The sequence below is a fragment of the Gymnodraco acuticeps genome, unplaced genomic scaffold (assembly GCF_902827175.1).
Source record: "Gymnodraco acuticeps unplaced genomic scaffold, fGymAcu1.1, whole genome shotgun sequence".
Lineage (NCBI taxonomy): Eukaryota > Metazoa > Chordata > Actinopteri > Perciformes > Bathydraconidae > Gymnodraco > Gymnodraco acuticeps.
In genome coordinates, this window is record NW_022989957.1 from 157,886 (window position 1) to 176,504 (window position 18,619).

Consider the following 18,619-nt stretch of genomic DNA (forward strand, 5'->3'; position numbering starts at 1 on the left):
AATAAAATATTTTTACCTGTAGCAGTGTAGACACTTTATTTCAGAGCACTGTGCACCAGAGTACACTTAATTAAAAGGACATTTAAAGATGAAGCACAATACAGCCCCATAGGGTTAAGAAAATACCGTTACAATGTTTGTTTCATGAGGAGCCACATATTTACCAGATGCCTGCACAACACACACTACATTTAACTTTACACTGTTAAGCAACTTGAATGCATCTATTCAGGCTGAGTGAGCCATACGAATGAATTCAAAGCTGTTTTTATTACAATAAGTGCTTTTCTCGTTAGAGTCACATAAGCCGAATTGAAGCATTACATCCTCATGATAGTCTAACAGTGTCATTTTTGTAAGGCACATTGTATTTTCATAGATAAACAGGAAGGCACTAAATGGTGTGCTTTTTAAACGAGATTCGGCATTAAGATAAGGGCAGTCCACGTTCTAAAATGTTCCTAAAAACATGTCAGTGCACCTGTGCATAAAACAGTCTCATGTCTGGGAGCTGATCTGCTCCAGCTGAGGTACCAGCTCCTGAGCAGTCGGTCTGCAGCGACCGTCCCCGCTCCAGCAGCGGCCCAGCAGAGTCCTGCACTGCCGGCCCTGCTCCGACTGGAACACCGGGTGCTCCTGGACCGACGGTCGCAGATTGTGGGCCACCACCGCGTAGAGCACGTGCTGCCGGTCCCCGGTGTAGGGATGCTCTCTGGTGATCAGCTGCCACAGAGTGATCCCGAAGGAGAAGATGTCTGCTTTAGGAGACAGCCCCTCTCCTTTCAGCAGCTCCGGGGCTCTGTGCGTGTACGTGCCGCCGACGTGGCTCAGATGCGGGCTGAGACAGCTCACCTCGCATCTGTGGTCCAGTTTCAGAGAAGAACCGAAATCTACTATTTTGCACACGTCCTCCCCGGACACCAGCACGTTGGCTGGCTTAATGTCCAGGTGCAGCACGCTGTGTGAGTGCAGGAAGCGCAGACCGCGTGCAATATCTGTAGCATACCTGAGGCACCTGTCCTCCAGAGGGTCACACCCACCGTAGATGATCTGCTGCAGGTTTCTGTCCCCCACAAACTCCATGAGCACCGCTCCGATGCTGCTATCGTCTCCGAAATCCGCTGGCATGCAGGTGGTGGCCGCGATGACGCGCACGACGTTCTCGTGGCGCAGGTGCGCTGCGTTCAGCTCGGCCCAGAAGCTCTGCCGGGACGCCAGCTTGTTTTTGGTGCACTTCTTGACTTTCTTCAGCGCTACAGTCTCTCCGAAGTAATCCGCTTTGTAGACGGATCCGAACCCTCCGGATCCCGCAGGCTGCACGGAGCGCAGTTCCTTCCAGTGGATCACCGTGGACCAGAGCCGGCTGGCGACCTTTCCGTGGAGCCGCTGGACGGGAACCTGTAAGGTGGATCCGGGGTTTCTGGTCAGCGGGCTGCTGCAGGTCTCCAGGTCCAGGAAGGGGTAGAAATCTTTGGGGAGCAAGCGGGTGACGGGGATCGGGGAAGGCATGGTGGGTGGGTGTGTGTGCAGTCTGCTGCTGACTGATCAGCTGGCGCTTCTTCTTTTTGCGGTTTTATGGCCGGTAGCAGCCAGCGTTAAAGGTGCATTACCGCCCCCTAATGTATTGGAGTGTGGACCAGAATTATCTAACCAAAAAAAATAAAGTTAAATGTTCTTTATTAACTCTGTTTGTCTATAATTTGTGGTTGCTCTGTACGTATACCCCACTACAATATAGAGGTACATGGTGTACTTTTACTCATTTATTGAATACCTTATTACAGATTTTGATTAAGGATGTGAAATATAATCAAGTGTTGAATCAGACTTTAGTTCCATCTGGAGTACATTCACAAGCTACCCTGCAGTATACAAAGTCATTCAAACTAGCTGCACCTTTGCCATCTTTGAGAACACTTTAATGATCAATAATTATAAAACATATCATGCATATTATTCTGAAATGGACCAATCTGCACAATGACTATTTTTACTTTCGGGACTTTAAGTATATTGATGTTAATACTTTTGTACTTGAGTAACAGTTTGATTGCAGGACGTTTACTTGTAACAGTAATTCCTACACTCTGGTACTTCTACTTTTACTACAAGTACAAGATGTGAGTACTTCTCCCCCTTCTGGTTAATACATGGTCATCTGACCCTGCTGACATGCTGACTCCTGCAGTCCCAATTGTGTTGCCACTCCTTAAAAACATTCATTTTTACTATTTATTTTTGCTTCAGATTTGTGCACTTTCTGCTCTGCCCTCCCAGCAGAAGCCCCTCCATGAGGCCACAGCGCCCCCTGGGGTCCAGGAGTGTGAGGTACTTTCTGTTTGGGTTCAACGGGTTCATCCCGATGGTTCAACTCAGTTTACTTTGTGCAGCGGAGGAGGGCGGGGTACATCACTAACGTTCTGCATTCAGTGGTAGTAAAACACGATAATATGTATGTGTGATTCAGAAAACAGTTAATACTCGGTGCGCGCGAGCCACGGCCTGCTTAATTAGCCGCGAGACAGCTTTGTGCAGAGTCCAGTTTCAGAAGTGCACACTGACACATTTGAGCTCAGGCTGGGGGGAGGGAGCTGCAGAACATGTTACACAGCTCACAGCCTGTGTTTGTCCTTTTCACTCTTTTCACCGAGACTTTTCCAGCATGCAGGAACACATGATCACAGAGTGAACACTACTGCAGTGTAACATGCAGCTGATAACACAGGAGAGCAACAGGGAGCTGTCAGTTTGTTCATGTAAACTCTACAACTTATTTGTGCTAACCTCCTTGGCTGATCCACAAAAATAGGTTTTAAGCAAACAGTCATGATAAAGTGAGAGAAGGATAAATGTCAAGGAACACAGCAGGAATAGGAATTAGATAGCCTTCAGCGTGAAGTATACCGAGTAATGGGGTTGTTTAATATAACCGCATGATTTTATCAACCAATTACATCAGTTTTTGAGACCAACAGCTTTAATTTGTAACTGATACATCCACTCCACTTCCACTGCAACGTGCATACTCCTGAAACATTCAATACATCTTAATGTTTAGGATTGGTTTACCTCATATGTTTGAAAGTCTCTTCCACTGAAGAACAACATGGTAGCACAAACTGTCCTCAGAAGCAGTATGCTCAAAAAACATAGAATTCATGTGGTTTTTATTGTTTATTTCTTGACAGATCGCACTTATTTAGGCTTCAGACAAGACAACATCAACATTACGTTCTGTATTAAGTGTCAGATGTGCAGAATGACATTAAATAAGAGGATTGTCGAGATACGTTTGGCAGTTTCTAGGTAGGGTTGTAGTATCATGACTTTAGGAAGTAATGTTTGGCTTGTTGCCATGCAGATGCAGCCAGTAGCTCTCTAAACTATCCAACAACATATGACTATATATTAGCTGGCTTGCTATATCTTGTGTTGTTGCACTTTTATCTTGTTTTCAGATTAGTTCTCTTCTATCCTATCTCCTCTATCTTCTTGTCTGTCCTACTTTCTTCTCAATTAATGCTTGACATGATTTTAGGGTGTCTATTATCATCTGGACGGGGGCAACAGCTTGAAATGAACCATGTTGGCTAAAGCTGCCCCATTTACTGTCTTTGTAACAATAAATGGGGACTGTCCACGAAACTTAAAGAGATTTAATGTGGGCAGGACATAGTCCTCAAAGTAACCCCAGACTTACACAGAAGCAGACAAAACCACAAACAATGAGACGTAATAATAACCAAACAGACGCTCGCTCGGTTGTATCCTTCTCGTATGTTTATTGAACTTTCATTACATTGTGTAAAAACACTGGAGTTGACGACTGCAGCTCTTCTCTCTCATAGCAGCAAAGGTATGTAAATCAAATCAGGTTTATTCTGCCAGACAATAAATAATCTGCCTCTTTGGATGATGTCAAGGTTTAAAAAAACAACAGATAAAAGCTGCAGCATTCATTTTACACAACCTGTAAACATATACATATATATTCACTTATATATATACATATGTTTGTGTGAATTACTTTGCCCTATATTTATAAAAATACAACAGTAGTTTGTAAAATAGATTTGAAGTAAAATATTGAGAATTAGCAACGAGTCCATCATTGTCACGGGATGGCATTGTTGAAATGAAATGCAACGAATAACAAAACCAACATGGCTGGAATGCACTTCGTTTCTGAACGTCCTCAGCTCTTTCTGAACGGCGGAGCTTCTCACCGTCAGCGTCTTCATTTTCTTTTTCTGCCGAGTTACTCAGAGCCATCCCCCGCCATGACTCAGTTTCCCAATATCACAACACAACACAGGTGGGCAGGGGGGTGAGGGATGCATGTGATATTACAGGCAAGTCTGTAAAAAGACTACAAAAGTCACAGTACAATAAAAATATATGTCGCTATATAGTTCAACCGGGCACACACGCCAACTGTTCAGCTAAACTGGATACTTTGTACAAACGATACACTTAAGAACTAGAAAAGAGGTCTGTAGCACCTTAAGGAGCTTTAGAAGTATGTTAGCAGCTTGATCCAATACCAAAAATATATTGCAGTATTGCAGTGTTTCTTACACATTCAATAAAGTTCACTGGTACCACTGAAGCTTATAAAGAAGTCTGACATGCTGAAGGTCTGTGCCTCTCACTGAAGAATCTCCTGGGAGACTTTGCCTATTCCTTTTTACCCCGGGGATTTAAAGTTAGGACGCCAAATCTGGATCTACTTTCTCCAATGTGTAGGGATCTTCTATCTTTGATCCAAAGTTCATTGCTGTTACTTTCACAAAATCCAATCTCTTGCATCTGCCATGTGCGTAAAACACTAGCTGAGTGGATAATACATTTCAGGCAGAAATCACAAGGAAATATTCAAAATAAATGATAATATACTAAGTTGTTTTTTTCACAATGTCACACTTAGGAGTTATTTGACATACATTAAATGTATTTTTTAACATCTGATTAAACAGCCAATGAAAGGATAATACAATTAAGTGCTATATAAATGTCCATTAAAGGTGGGGAAGGTAAGTTTGAGAAACCGGCTTGAGATACACTTTGTTATATTCCATGGAATGCTCTTAACATCCTGATAGCAATGAATATCTGAAGTGCTTTGACAACAAATCCATTACAAAAGGTCATCTGTTGAAGCCGTGGCGCTGTAAAAAGCACGACCAATCATCTGAGCCGGCCCGGCTAAAGTAACTGGATGGCCTACCTGCCTGTCAGCCATCCATCTGTGCACAAACTCGTGCCCTCATTGGTCATGTGCGCGTTCGTGTGTGTTGGAGGAGGGGCTCTGTGAGGAAGTGGCAGATTTTTTCCGGTTGTGTATTTTCAAATTCTAGCGATCTCGAGCTGGTTTCTCCAAAATGACCTACCCCACCTTTAAGCTTCATTATTACTTGTGCTCTTACCTAAACCAGCGATAGAAAAGGCACATTGTTTGTTAAAGACCCCCCAATGCGATACACTTGTGCAAGTAAAGCAAAAATGACACTTTGATAGGAAAAAACACTGTCAAAATTGTACCTGTAAAAATAAAACATTTTATATTGTATTTACATGTTATTGTTCTCTAAAAGAGCTAAATATATCATCTATACATTTGTAATAAAGGTTTTAAACAAAAAAAAAAAGGTATTGGAGGAAATAAAAGGCATTCAATTTACAAAAAGTGCTATGATTACAAAAAAAAAGAGGCTTGCTAACATCTTTTGTAAATCCACAAACCTTCACAAGATACAAATAGCAGACTTCCATAAATGCTTTGAAACATTCAACTTTCACATAGTGTCCAATGTCCATTCATGTCTCACTCAGGAAAGGAACCGGGGGACTTAACACTTCTAGTTCATCATCATCATCATCATCATTTCTTTTGACTTTCAGAGCACAGAAACAACATGAGTATGTGAGGTAAATGATAACACTATTGGGTTATAAAAACATTTCATGGAGCTAAGATGCACTGCTGTGGTAAGGGGGGGGGGGGGGGCGGGGGAGTGAAGGTGTGGGGTGTAAAGTTCACATTTTTTGCCGTATGGTGTGCAGTCAGATATCTCTTGAAAAGTTTCAAAAGGACATCTTTGTTTCATGAAATGATATCAATCTGCTAAAGTATTTTCATCCTTCAGTTGCATTGTAGGTAATGATTGGCATTTCAAAAGAGTTGTGATACGGATACCAAAACATACATCTTACAAAATCTCATTTGTAATCTACAAAATAAGTTCAGGAACTATTGGGTCATAAGAAGTGAACACAGTAATGGATCTAAACACGTCTTTTTCTCAGCTTTTAGCACAGTGCTAAACACATTTCAGTCGACACCCAGCCCTGTTATATTGCTGCTTAACGATTGCTAGCACCGCACGTTAATTGTATGAAAATGCTCAAAAACACAGAATATAACTGAAAACGGAGCCATTGTTTTTTACTTCAGTATCCCCAGCAAACCTTGGTAAAGTTGTACACATGTGTTTTTAAAGAGGACATATTGTGCTCATCAACCAGAGCCCAGTGTGCTCTGATTGGTTAGCTGGCCGGCTCTGTGGACTTTAGCGGGATTTGAGCCTTAGCAGACCATTTACAGGCACACAAACCTATACACACACTACAGGAAAGGGAAAACCCCCAAAAGCAGAATCTTGTTTTCTAGCAGCATGTTTCAATCTTTAAAAGTATTTCTGTGATCTCACAGATTTGACTGTTAGCCCACAATGAAAACATGTTGCCCAGGGTAACACAAATATGCCTTAAAACTAATGTTTTCCATCGGAAATGTGACTGAATCACACACGGGTACTGAGGTCACTAATGATGCTAACCCAAACTAACACTAACTATGATTATGTTAGCATTCGTTAGCATCTCTTCAACCTCCTTTTTCCACTTATTGGGTCCAATTATCATCCCAAGTTTTGTGCATTTGCTTGTTCGAACACATCATTGAAGGTGTATTATGTTCAAGACACACAAGTTCTGCATTTTTGCCGCCAATCAGCCACTACAAATATTTGTTTCAGGTGAACAGTTCATATAATGACACTTCTTAGAAGCTTGATAGGAGTGTGACGTATTGATAAAAACACTTTCTTATGACCTTTGAGAAGTAAGGCACATCGAGGGTTACATAAACGGTAGAGATGTGTGTGTGTGTGTGTGTGTGTGTATTGCTCTCTGTGTGGAAACAGGTGCTTGTTAACTAAATAACTATGTCAGCTTTGAGAATGTCGAGAATTAAGATAAAACTTGAGCAGAAAATCAACCAACTATACTAAAATGAAATGTCAAAGTGTAATACTGTTGCTCAGTAGTTCCTTCTCAGTACCTTATCCATCATAATGTGTATTCATTTAGCTTAATGGAATGATCAAAAGACCAGATGTATGTTTTTGAAGGTTTAATCCTATTTACTACTAATTACTTGACTTTCTGATAAAAATCAGATTTGTAAGCTATTTTAAGTAAATTCCAGGAAGACATTGGTGTCTAGAATTTCACTACATATTTGAAATATATGTAATCCAGCATAGTGAGCATTATGTCGAACTTTACTGTGCTGCGTAACACAAGCGCACAGTGAAGTTATCGACAAGATACGAGCAGATGATCACTGTAATTGATCAACTCAAGTAATTCTATACAGATTAAACATTTATGAAATTCAAGCACTGCCTTGTCAGTGTCATTTTTGATGTAATGAATAGATGTAAATTGGCAAAAACATCCAAAACCTACAGTCTGGTGAAAGGTCAACTGTGATGACAGACAGAACAACAATATATCCCATAATCTGTTCACTCAAGCCGATCTATTCTAGGAGGTAAAGTAAAGAAAATGTCACTGCAATAAAATCACTAATAGCAACCATCTACAGTATGTGAAAACTCCCAAAAGACTGATGACCTGACAGCTCTCACCATGTTCACATTGTTGTGTGTGTGGCGAGTTGTAACTGCACCAAAGGCCTTTGAATAGGTTAGATATCATAGAAATCAGAAGTTATTCAAGCTGCGAAAAGTGAGAAACAGAAGATTTGGAAACTGGTTTGCAATATTTTCCTGCTATTATGTGAACATGTCATCAAGGAGTAGTGGTGGTGAGGATTTGTGAATTCTTCAATAAAAGGCTTAATAGGTGGAATCTCAGCAGCAGCATTTAGAAAGCTGATTAAGGCAAACTGTGTGTGTGTGTGTGTGTGTGTGTTACTGTAAGAGCTTATCATGATATATCTGCTTTGTACGTCTTCCGTATTAAGTGCTTTATCTTCAGACATGTTTAACTAGCATATTTTTTCTGAATAGCAGGGGGTGTAACTCAACGTGTGAGTGTGTGTGAGTGTGTGTTAGAGTGTGTGTGTGCCAGGCAGCAGTACATACTGGATCACTGGAAGGCCTGGTGGAAGCGGGGCAGTGTGGTGGGTGAGCTCAGGTTGGATATGAAGGAGGAGGGGAGCCTCTGCAGCGGACTCTCTGCAACCTCGGGGTCTTCAGGAGCCTGGGGGCGCATCTGGACCAGGGGCGGGGGCTCTTCGTTGGGAGGATAGGTGACGCCCGCCCCCCCGCTGCCCCCCGCCTGGTTGTACGGCGGCCCGTTGAGTGGCAGGAAGTTGAAAAGCTGCGAGAAGTCCATCAGAGAGGAGGACGAGGCCAGAGAGTCTGCGCCGGCTGCTGCCATCTGAGAGGACATTTTGGACAGGGACCCCCCCTCGCCCGCTTCCTCCAGCGCACCCACTTGAGGCTCCAACTCGAGTTTGGAGGAGGAGAGTTGGGGTTCTTGGGCTGCAGAGGATGAGGAGGGCATGCTGCTCTGCAACTCCATCAGGTAGGTCTCCAGTTCCCCCTTTAGAGTCTGCTCCCGCTCCTGCGAGGAGACGCTGTATGAGGTAAAGTTAGAGCCCAGTGGGTACTTAAAAGAAAAAGGCAGCGTGGGGTTGGGGAAGGGCTCCGTGTCCAGGACGGGGCCCGTGTACATGAGCTGGTGCGGCCTCTGTGTCAGCATCCCCGGCAGCTCGCCCTTGATGCCCCCAGACGCCAAGTCGAAGACGACGGGCTCCAGCGAATCAGCCGGCTCAGTTTTCACCCTCAGCAGCTCCCGGGCGTGGCTCTTCTTCACGTGGCGCGTCAGGTGGTCCTTCCTCCCGAAGCGCTGGGCACAGTACTGACACAGGAAGTCCTTGCGTCCGGTGTGCACCACCATGTGGCGTCGCACGTCTTTCCGGGTGTAGAACCGCCGCTCACAGTGCTCGCAGCGGTGCTTCTTCTCTTTGGTCCCACCAGAGGACTTGCCGGCGTGCGTCTTGAGGTGCTCCAGGAGGACCACGGTGCTGGGGAAGGGCTGCAGGCACACCTGGCAGGTGAGGTCTCCACTGTTAGCAGCATGGAGGGCCAGGTGCCGCTTGAAGCCCAGCTTGGTGTTGTAGCTCTTGCCGCACTCCTGGCAGCCGAACGCCTCCTTGTAGGGGTCGTGAGTGTGGAGGTGATTCTTTAAGTGATCCTTGCGGTGGAACATTTTCTCACAGTATGAACACTTGTGGTTTTTTTCTGGCGAGTGAGTTGCCATATGCCTTGGAACACAGACACATTCTATGAGCACTCAGAATCAAGAAGGCATGCTTTACATTACACACAAACACAGACACTAATATGCAAGAACAGATCATTGTGAACACTACTGAGCGTTATGTTAGCAAAGGTGTAAAGAGAAAGGAACATGCTGCTATGTGCTGTCTGTACCGTAGCAGCTTGTATTTGGAGACGAAAGCCTTGGTGCAGTCGGGGTGGGAGCAGCGGTAGGGTCTCTCTCCGGTGTGAGAGTACGAGTGCACCTTCAACTTCTCCAGGCTGTTGAAAGCTTTCTGACACTCCTGGCAAAGGAAATTCTTTTTGGGCTTGCCCTCTGCTCTCCGGCGCCTCCCTGTGGGCGGCGTGAGCTTGGTTCTCTCCAGGACGTGGTCACGGTGGCCCTGGGTTCCCGTGGCCATGGCACTCTAAGGCTGACCGGCTACATGGACAGGGGCGCAGAGCCCGGCTACTTCTGATGTGATTACTCTCTCCAGTTTTATGTGCTCAACACCGCCCGGACTCAGGGGCCTGAGAAAGAGAGAGAGAGAGAGAAGATGGTGAATGGTTTGGTTTCAGGTTGCTGACGGTACAAAAGACATTAAAACCTAAGTCATAAATCAACTGATGTGAGGAATGACAAAACAAGTTGAACTGGCTGCCTTTGGATTACATGTCTTATAGATCTTAGATAACTGTTTATATTCAAATGGGTAACAACTGGCTAAGTTAACTCTGGGGTTTACAATCACAATGGTTTAACTCAAAGGTTATCTGAACTACAAGCAATCCAATATATGAGCTCAAATGATACATGAGGGGAAATACATGTAAGCACAAGCAAAAGGCGATCTTCAGCAAAGTTAACTATATGCAATGTAAGCACACAAATGAAATGGAGTTAAATGCTGTAAAACCCTAGAAATAACAACCAATGTAAAGTAGTTGGCTGTAAAATATGTGTGTGTATGTGTGTGTCTAGCATAAGCTGAAAATGGCACTTTTAATGATTAGTTCACAGTTTTTTTTAGAACGACAGTCGAGTTATATGTTTTATCGAAGACACAGCCGAACTCTGATGCCTCAAACTATGAATTCTCCTTTTTTTTGTCATTAGGAGGATATAGAATTTAAGTCAGCTGTAAAAACATCCATCAAAAGCACTAACTACTGCTGCCACAGGGGGATTATTTTAAAAATGGCTGCCTGAGATGCAAAATCTGTAACGCTTCTATACCTTTAACCACTTCCACATTACTTCCTTATACATAATACCTTTTGTTTCTCCTACACCTTGGCTTTGGCAGTTTACCAGCTACCATTACTTACACATATTAAAAAGGATATTAGATTCTATAAGAGGACAAATATATTCTAATGAGTTAACTTATAATAGAAAATTATGTTTTTCAAACTGTTTTTTCTTGTTGTATCCCTTGCCTTAGTCCACATGTGTCAAACTCAAGGCCCGGGGGCCAAATCAGGCCATTGGTGGATTTAATTTCGGCCCGCAGGATAATTTGTAATTACTATTAGATCTGGCCCGCCGGTATATTGCACGCACACCTTCACTCCATCCCATAGACTGTATATATAAATACTCCATCCTGAGGGTCTCCTCCGCTCAGAGCCTGAGCCCAAACATTGATGACCTTGCCCCCAAGAGGAGATGCCAAGTATCTGAACTAGCATCACAGAGCAGCACTGAGTTTAATGGATGCTTCCTTCTGCACTTTCTCTCTCAGGACAACAGGGCATGTTTGGTTTTCTCTTTGAGGGAAATAGTTTTGTTGAAGCTGTTGTTGGCCTGTGGGAAAATCTAATCGTAAGAAATGACTCTGGAAAAGCTGCAGATCGAGCCATAAGAAATGAATGCAACTGATTATTTAATGTTTAATGTTGTTTTTATAGGCAATCATTTAATAGTCCCAGGTTTAATATGTGCAATAAGTTAATTTCAATAAGTTCTGCAATAAACATTGAACCAGTCCGGTCCCTCGACTAGTACCAATTTTTTTATTTTGGCCCACTGTGTATTTGAGTTTGACACCCCTGCTTTAGATAGACACAAATACAGATGAATAGATCTGATCTGTCATTATCACACATTGTATTTTACAATTGAAAACTTACAAAATACACAGAGATGTATCAGTCTGCACATGTTTATATGATATAATCTTATTATGGAAAAAATACTCATATCTACTAGTACAAAGTTGATACTACATTATCCATGTAGCACACCGCTTCATTGTTACTGCACAAAGGGCTGATATTTCTTTATTAATGAAATTAGAATTGCTGTGTAGCTTTTGTTAGAAGAATAAATCCTGGAGCCTTTCACTCTTGAAACAGAGATTTATACCAAGCCCTTGTCTCTGAATTGATTCATACTTTTCTAACAGATATGATCTAAATGACTGCAAATATCTGGATTGATAACAGCCGTCTGTCCTGCAGTAATAAAGACTTATTAGTGATTTAAATGTAAAAGAAGATTCACTATGCATTCAATTGTTGTTTTTGTGATTTGAACAATTTTAAGTAACATAATGATATTAAGAATTATTATTCTTATGTGTCTATATTTATAGCAATTAGCAACTTGTCATAACCGTACCAACTAATTATAAGTATTCATCAATATAGAAACAAATCTTAAATATCTTGCATATTCTTATACATTTCGATTATTTTTTAATTAAAAGTGTACAGTTAATAGTAATAACAAAATGCCCTGTGTTTGATAAGACCTTGTTTTGTGGAAAGTTGTCATATTTACTGAAACACACGTTAACAAACATTTGTTTCGGGGCTAAGAGAAGTTGCTAAGCACATCAAAAATGTCTATTTTATTAAGGCTGCAATATTGATCTCATTACTAACAATTACCTTTCTTCAGAGAAGCTACAGAAACAACCCAGGCGTAAGGAGGATGTTTTTACTTGGACTAAATCAATTATCTTGCCTTCAAAAAAACTAAAGCAACTCATTTTAAAGGGTCATTATCAAATCAATTCAAACATGTATAAACAGAATGATGCAAATCCAAATTCATTTCCCACATCTTGTCAAAGAATGAAGGCTCACCAAGCCTTTATAGAATAACATTTTAATATTTAGGAAAATGATTAGCAAAAGGCTAAGCTAGACAAATGTATGAATGCTCCGAAGCTCTTAAATATTTCTCCTAATATCTTATATAGAAAATTAGTTTTAGGCATCGACTAATTATAGTCATTTATAATGGCTAATAGCAAACTTCTGCATTAAAGAAATAATCTTTGTTTCTCATGCTACTAGTTCTGCCTTACATTAGCATCATTACATGCAATCAGATTGATATCAGTAACAACGCAGGTATTAACAGTCAAAATCATGCCATGGTAAATACAGAACAATTACACATGAATCCATATCAGCACGTTAAGACAGGTGTAAACAGAGACTTGAGCCAACACTGACAACACACTTCCTCTCAGTGACTGTTTCAATATCACTTTTACAAGCAGCCACACCAATGCTCTGGCGGGCTACACCTCGATAACACCATGGGAGATGCTTCTGATACCTAGTAGCTTGAGTGTAACGCTTATAACACCGATATCCTGCACCACATCTCTTACATAGCCATTTCTAATGTGCACAGTGCAACCTGCCACACCGCCAAAGTGAACACACGTCCTTTAAAGAGCAACAAGTCGGGGCATCGCATAATTACTCTGCCTTGACTTCTCCCTCCATTTTGCAGCTTTATTGACAAGCAATTGCCGTGTGTTGTTTACGAGGCTTGCAGCGGGTAGTAGCCGACCTGTCATGTGTGTGTCTGACACCGGGATCGATACTTGCAACGGTTTAAAAAAGCCATAAAGCTAAAAGGAGAAGCATGACAAAATGTCACTGTAGCCGCTACATGGTGGCATTACGGTTTCAGAAAAGAGATGCTGGAATCGATAAGTGTAAGTTGGCACGGCTTGTGATAAAGTGTGAAAATGAGGTAAATATCAATGTACATGCAGATAAAAGTGATAATGACGTTATTGCCGAAGTAAAGTGCGCCTGTTCCTGTACGTGTTTACCAGACTAGCGTTGTTATTATATTTTTTTTAAATAAACTAAGTTAGGAGGCAACTTTGCTCAACTTTCCTACGCTACTGGTTCCGGTGGTCTTTAATGTTCGCGGACACGCACCGTGACACTAATACGACCAGTGACATCATTTATTTTAATAAATATCAAAGCGTGTGCCGTCCCCTGCTTTTCTCTGCGGTCCTAAACTGGGTACTGATTAACACAAACTTTTTCCCCAGCTCACCCCTCTCTCATAATTTAAATAACCCCGATATTTTAATTCAAGAACAGGGTAACCGCTCACTTAATTCACATCAAACTTACCCCGGTCGCTTTAACATTCTTTCTGTTGGGTTTTTCTTCACTTTCAACTATTTTCCGAATTTTTAATAATTTTTTTCTCATATTTTTTGCTAGACGCGGCGGGCCTGAAAATTGTTTGCTTTCCCCACTTTCGAGCAGCCATTGTGTATGCGCTGCGATTCAACCCAACTATGACTTAGCCACGCCCACCTGAAATCCCGCCCACTCGCCACTCTTTTGATTTGTGTAAGCCGCTGCCACTTTCCCCTCAGTGTCAGCTACAGTCCATTTCAGTAAAACTCATTTTTGGACTTGCTCGATGCACTGTCAATCGCTTAAATGTGGTTTAGTAGCATTTACAAGGATAGGAAGACTAACATGGCTGCCAAGATATCCCATTGGCTCACAGGGTTGTCAGTCATTCTGTTAGTTTCCCGGGGCTCCTATTGGCTGATATCGCTGTCAGTTGTCTCTGACGGTGCGGGTGATTTTCCTGGTGCGCTGTTGCAACAAATAGAGAGGAGTTATCTTGAGCATGAAGGGGAGGTATTAGCCTATGGGTTGTGTTGCTTTACCAGTTAGCCACATGTATGCTAATGTATAGCTGCTCACTAGCTCTTTAAAGCAACATTCTTGTTAGCATTTCAAGGGGATATACATCATAACATAACATTTGAATAACTAGCATTAGCAGTTATTTTGGTCCTTTCACACACGGGATACTCTTCACTGGTGTGGATATTACGCTTATCCACAATTCATTAGACTACTGCAGGATACAAGTTGTTATCATTAAAAGGTATGTATTAACTTTATATAGCTTTTCCCATTTACCTCATTCCATCTTAATGCACAGTCGCTATGACGTTTGAATGGAAGCTGTTTGGTAACATGAGTGAAGGTCAACATGCTACTATGTAGCAACGCTACATGGTGTAGTGGAGGACGCCAATCTCCATTGAATAATTTGGGAAGTCTAGTAAAACGTGTTATTTGTTAAATGTGCACCATCTGTCGACACGATTAAAGACATTTCCTACAAGAGGAAGAAGCCAATTTCAATTCGGCATATATGTTACACACCAAGCTGACATATTTTTAATATTACTAGCCCTATAAAACATGGTTTAGTTGCTGTTTACCTTTGTACCACTTACACCTTATGTGGTTAGTGATAGCAACATGTGTACACCTAAAGGGAACGTTTATTGTAACACATGCAGAGTGGTTTTGTGGAGTATAACTTCTGATAGACATTATGAATATGATGTATCATAACTGTATTTTTGATCCTTTGAGGCCATTTGGGACCCTTTCTCTAGCCTCTAAAGATACAGATTGTCCAACAACAATATTACAGTTGTTTCAAAGATTTTCAAGTTTTATTCTGCTGACTTTATTTAAATATTCAAAGTATTACTCTGCTGTATGTTTTACATTCATCCCAGTAACATGTGATTCATTAATAGTAATACATCCCCATACAATAGTTAAACAACGAAACTGTGCATAAACTGAACCTCTTTTTTCATCTTTGCAGATCCCAATGGATAAAAAAAACTTACGAAAGCTTCGGAATGAGGACAATAACCCATGCATAGACGTACGTTTACCTACCCTTTACATCTTGCTTTGTGTCGAACATCGGCCTGCTGCAAGGTAACTGTGTTTCTAATTTTGTAATCCTGAAACTTGTTTCTCTTTTTCAGGAAAGTAATGCGTCCCAGCAGTGTATGAATGTCAACAGCTATGACAAGAACATGTGTACAAACTATTTCCTGAGATATAAGAGCTGTAGGAAATACTGGGTGAGTGCATGTTTCCAGGATCAAGGAGAACACACTGGCTTTCTCATGTTTACCTGTGCATGGCTGAGAAGTTAGCAGTCATTGATGCTGCAGTAGTGACACCCACTGGTGGGTCAGGGTGTCTGCACAGTGAGGGGCATAGGGGGAGGTTTGTCCTCAGTTGGGTCTGCAATAGAGAGAGAAATGGGCCGGAATCAGAGTAAAGTCCATTAAAGTTAAGATACATTTGATAAAAAGGGGAGTCATAAGCATCAGCTTTCCGATATTTGCGGAAAGGATTAAGAGGAAAAAAACAATAAACGTAAATTGTTGGAAGATGCACAAGACAGATTTAAAACAAACTCCTTTAAGACATGCACCTTATTATAATAATAATAATATATTTTATTTATAAGCGCACTTTTCATTTGCGTAAACAAAACTCAAAGTGCTTATTATGTTAATGTAATAATTATTTCACATGTATGTATCATGTCTAAATGAGAACAAAGGTCACCAGTGATCATGTGAGATCTTTAACAATTGTAACGCTTAAAATAAGTTAGTATAATTTAGTTTACGTTTTTGTCTTCAAATTCCCCAGAAAATGTATTCATTTATTTTATTTAAAACAAGGTTGCACAATAACACAAACCAACTTACCGATCAATGCAGGGTTAGTTCACTGATCTGCAATTTAAAATGTATTTTTTGTCAATGGTGGCTTTGAAGAGAACACAGATTTCAGTTCCTCTAACTTATCATTTTTACCTGTGTAATATATAAAGTACTTTTAATTTGTGTCTGTTTCCTTGTAGCAAAACATAATGGTGCAGCGGAGAAGAGAAGGAGTGAAACCGGACATGCCGACGGCTGCAGAGAGGCAGGAGATGATCGCTGCTATCGGAGAGAAACCTTACTGATATCAGCAGAAACTCAGAGACACTGTGAAGGCCAGCGAGGCCCGGACATTTACTACAAGCTGTGCTGCTGCACTGGCTGGGTTCACACTGACCCAAAGCCTGACCCATCCTAAGCTCAGGGCGTGTGGAAGTGCCCGCTTACTGGTCTGTTGTGGAATAAAAGGGAAAAGGAGGGATTTCACAGAAAGATATCAGATGTCATATTTATTGAGGAATAAAAACAATGGGACTTGAACTGAAACATCATTCAATTAGCTTTATAAGCTGTTATGTCCCGTAATGGTATTACAGAAGTTGCACTGTAGTCACAACTGTTGAGATTAATATTTAATCTTATCAAAAGTAGACTTACTTTTTCCCATGAGAACTGTATATTCTACAGTTCTCATATGTAAAAGTAGGTCTACTTTGTCTTTGAAATCTAAAGCATTGTTGGGACTAGCTCAGCTGTGGATTCTACCTGGCCAACATGTTGAAGTCTGCAGCATGTGTGATGGAGTATTGTAGCATCTCCTTTCGCATGTCATACTAGTTATTTTATTGCATACAAATCATGCATATTCTGTCCTGTATCATTCCCTACTATTCTTTGCCTTTTCCTGTTCTCCTAAAAAACTAAGATTGTCGGTCATGAAAAACAACAATTAGCTTTCTGGTTGATACTGTCATTTCATTTCATTTCAAACCTTTATTTAACCAAATTGGTCCCATTTAGATCATAGATCTCTTTTTCAAGGGAGACCTGCAGCATATAGGTTCCACATGAAACATAAAACAATAAAGGACATCATACATTATATTTACATAGTTATAGACATTTACAAGTGCCCATAGTATCAACGAGCATTTCATTTAGCCTAGCTTTAAAAACATGCAGAGGAATGAGATTGCTCAGTTTCAATTCTTGCTGAAGATTGTTCCAAGCAAGTGGAGCTGCGCACATAAAAGCTGTCTTACCTGAGACAGTCCTTGCTCTTGGCACATCTAACAATACTAGATCATGCGATCTCAGACAATAGCTGCTTGCAACTCTCTGTGTTATCAGAGAGCAGATATAATACGGGAGTTTACCCAACAAAGCTTTATAAATAAACGTGTACCAATGACTGAGCCTCTTTACAGTAAGTGATGGCAAACCTGCCTTGGCATACAGGGTACAGTGATGTGTAAGTGCTTTACAATTTGTGACAAATCTCAGTGCGCTGTGATAGGCGGCATCTAACTTGTTCAGGCAATGGGCAGGTGCATTCATATAGATCAAATCACCATAGTCCAGCACAGGTCAAAAGGTCACAGAGCCTTTTCCTGGCCTCAAGAGAGAAACAGGACTTATTTCTGAAAAATAAACCTAGTCTAACCCTCAGCTTTTTAAGCAGGTTATTGACATGAAGTTTAAAAGTAAGACAATCATCAAGCTAGATACCTAGGTATTTATAACTGGTAACCACTTCAAGTACTTGTCCTTGCATAGTAACAATATCCAAAACAGGCTCTGGTGTCTTTTTAGCTTTTGAAAATAGCATTACCTTGGTTTTATCAACATTTAAAAGAAGCGAGCTGAGTCTGAATAATGTTAAAAACAGCCTGTAATTTAACACCAGCCTCCTTAACTACTATACTGTAATTTCTTACAGGGCAATTCTTATTTTTTTGTTGCTGTCAACTAATATAATATAATGTGATATCATTACTTGTCATGTTCAGTGGCGCTGCAAGACACTGGGGGGACATTTCCTTTTTGGTACAGCACTTTATTTGACCGAGTGGACCTACATTATTTTTTCCATATTTTAAAACCTCATTTTAGAATAACAGTTTAGTAAAGCTGTCTGAAATGCTTAAAAACATAGCGAAAAGAACACAAGAGAATTCGCCCTGAGAAATAATGAAAGATTTATCAAATAAACCTTGCAAACTTAGACCAATCATATCAAGGAAATGCTACTAAAATACAATA

General features: G+C 41.1%; 3 protein-coding genes across 3 annotated transcripts; 1 reads left to right on the forward strand and 2 right to left on the reverse strand.

Moving 5' to 3' along the window:
• Positions 1-78: 78 nt before the first annotated feature.
• Positions 79-1,554, reverse strand: mos (v-mos Moloney murine sarcoma viral oncogene homolog). The gene has a single exon (XM_034210707.1). The coding sequence runs from the start codon at positions 1,507-1,509 to the stop codon at positions 499-501; it is 1,011 nt and encodes a 336-aa protein (XP_034066598.1). The 5' UTR covers positions 1,510-1,554; the 3' UTR covers positions 79-498.
• A 3,728-nt stretch (positions 1,555-5,282) lies between these two features.
• Positions 5,283-14,275, reverse strand: plag1 (pleiomorphic adenoma gene 1). The gene is made up of 3 exons (XM_034210708.1): positions 13,974-14,275; positions 9,750-10,106; positions 5,283-9,580 (listed from the first exon to the last, which is right to left on the reverse strand). The coding sequence occupies exons 2-3, from the start codon at positions 9,995-9,997 to the stop codon at positions 8,398-8,400; spliced, it is 1,431 nt and encodes a 476-aa protein (XP_034066599.1). The 5' UTR covers positions 9,998-10,106; positions 13,974-14,275; the 3' UTR covers positions 5,283-8,397.
• Positions 14,266-17,306, forward strand: chchd7 (coiled-coil-helix-coiled-coil-helix domain containing 7). Its single transcript, XM_034210710.1, has 4 exons — positions 14,266-14,751; positions 15,493-15,555; positions 15,662-15,760; positions 16,558-17,306. The coding sequence occupies exons 2-4, from the start codon at positions 15,499-15,501 to the stop codon at positions 16,660-16,662; spliced, it is 261 nt and encodes an 86-aa protein (XP_034066601.1). The 5' UTR covers positions 14,266-14,751; positions 15,493-15,498; the 3' UTR covers positions 16,663-17,306.
• The last annotated feature ends 1,313 nt before the right edge of the window (positions 17,307-18,619 follow it).

Coding starts and splice junctions, on each gene's coding strand:
- mos (XM_034210707.1), bottom strand. CDS start 1,509: ATGCCTTCCCCGATCCCCGTCACCCGCTTGCTCCCCAAAGATTTCTAC.
- plag1 (XM_034210708.1), bottom strand. CDS start 9,997: ATGGCCACGGGAACCCAGGGCCACCGTGACCACGTCCTGGAGAGAACC. Junction 9,581..9,749: donor TCCAAATACAAGCTGCTACG/GTACAGACAGCA, acceptor CTGTGTTCCAAG/GCATATGGCAACTCACTCGC.
- chchd7 (XM_034210710.1), top strand. CDS start 15,499: ATGGATAAAAAAAACTTACGAAAGCTTCGGAATGAGGACAATAACCCA. Junction 15,556..15,661: donor ACAATAACCCATGCATAGAC/GTACGTTTACCT, acceptor TCTCTTTTTCAG/GAAAGTAATGCGTCCCAGCA. Junction 15,761..16,557: donor AGAGCTGTAGGAAATACTGG/GTGAGTGCATGT, acceptor GTTTCCTTGTAG/CAAAACATAATGGTGCAGCG.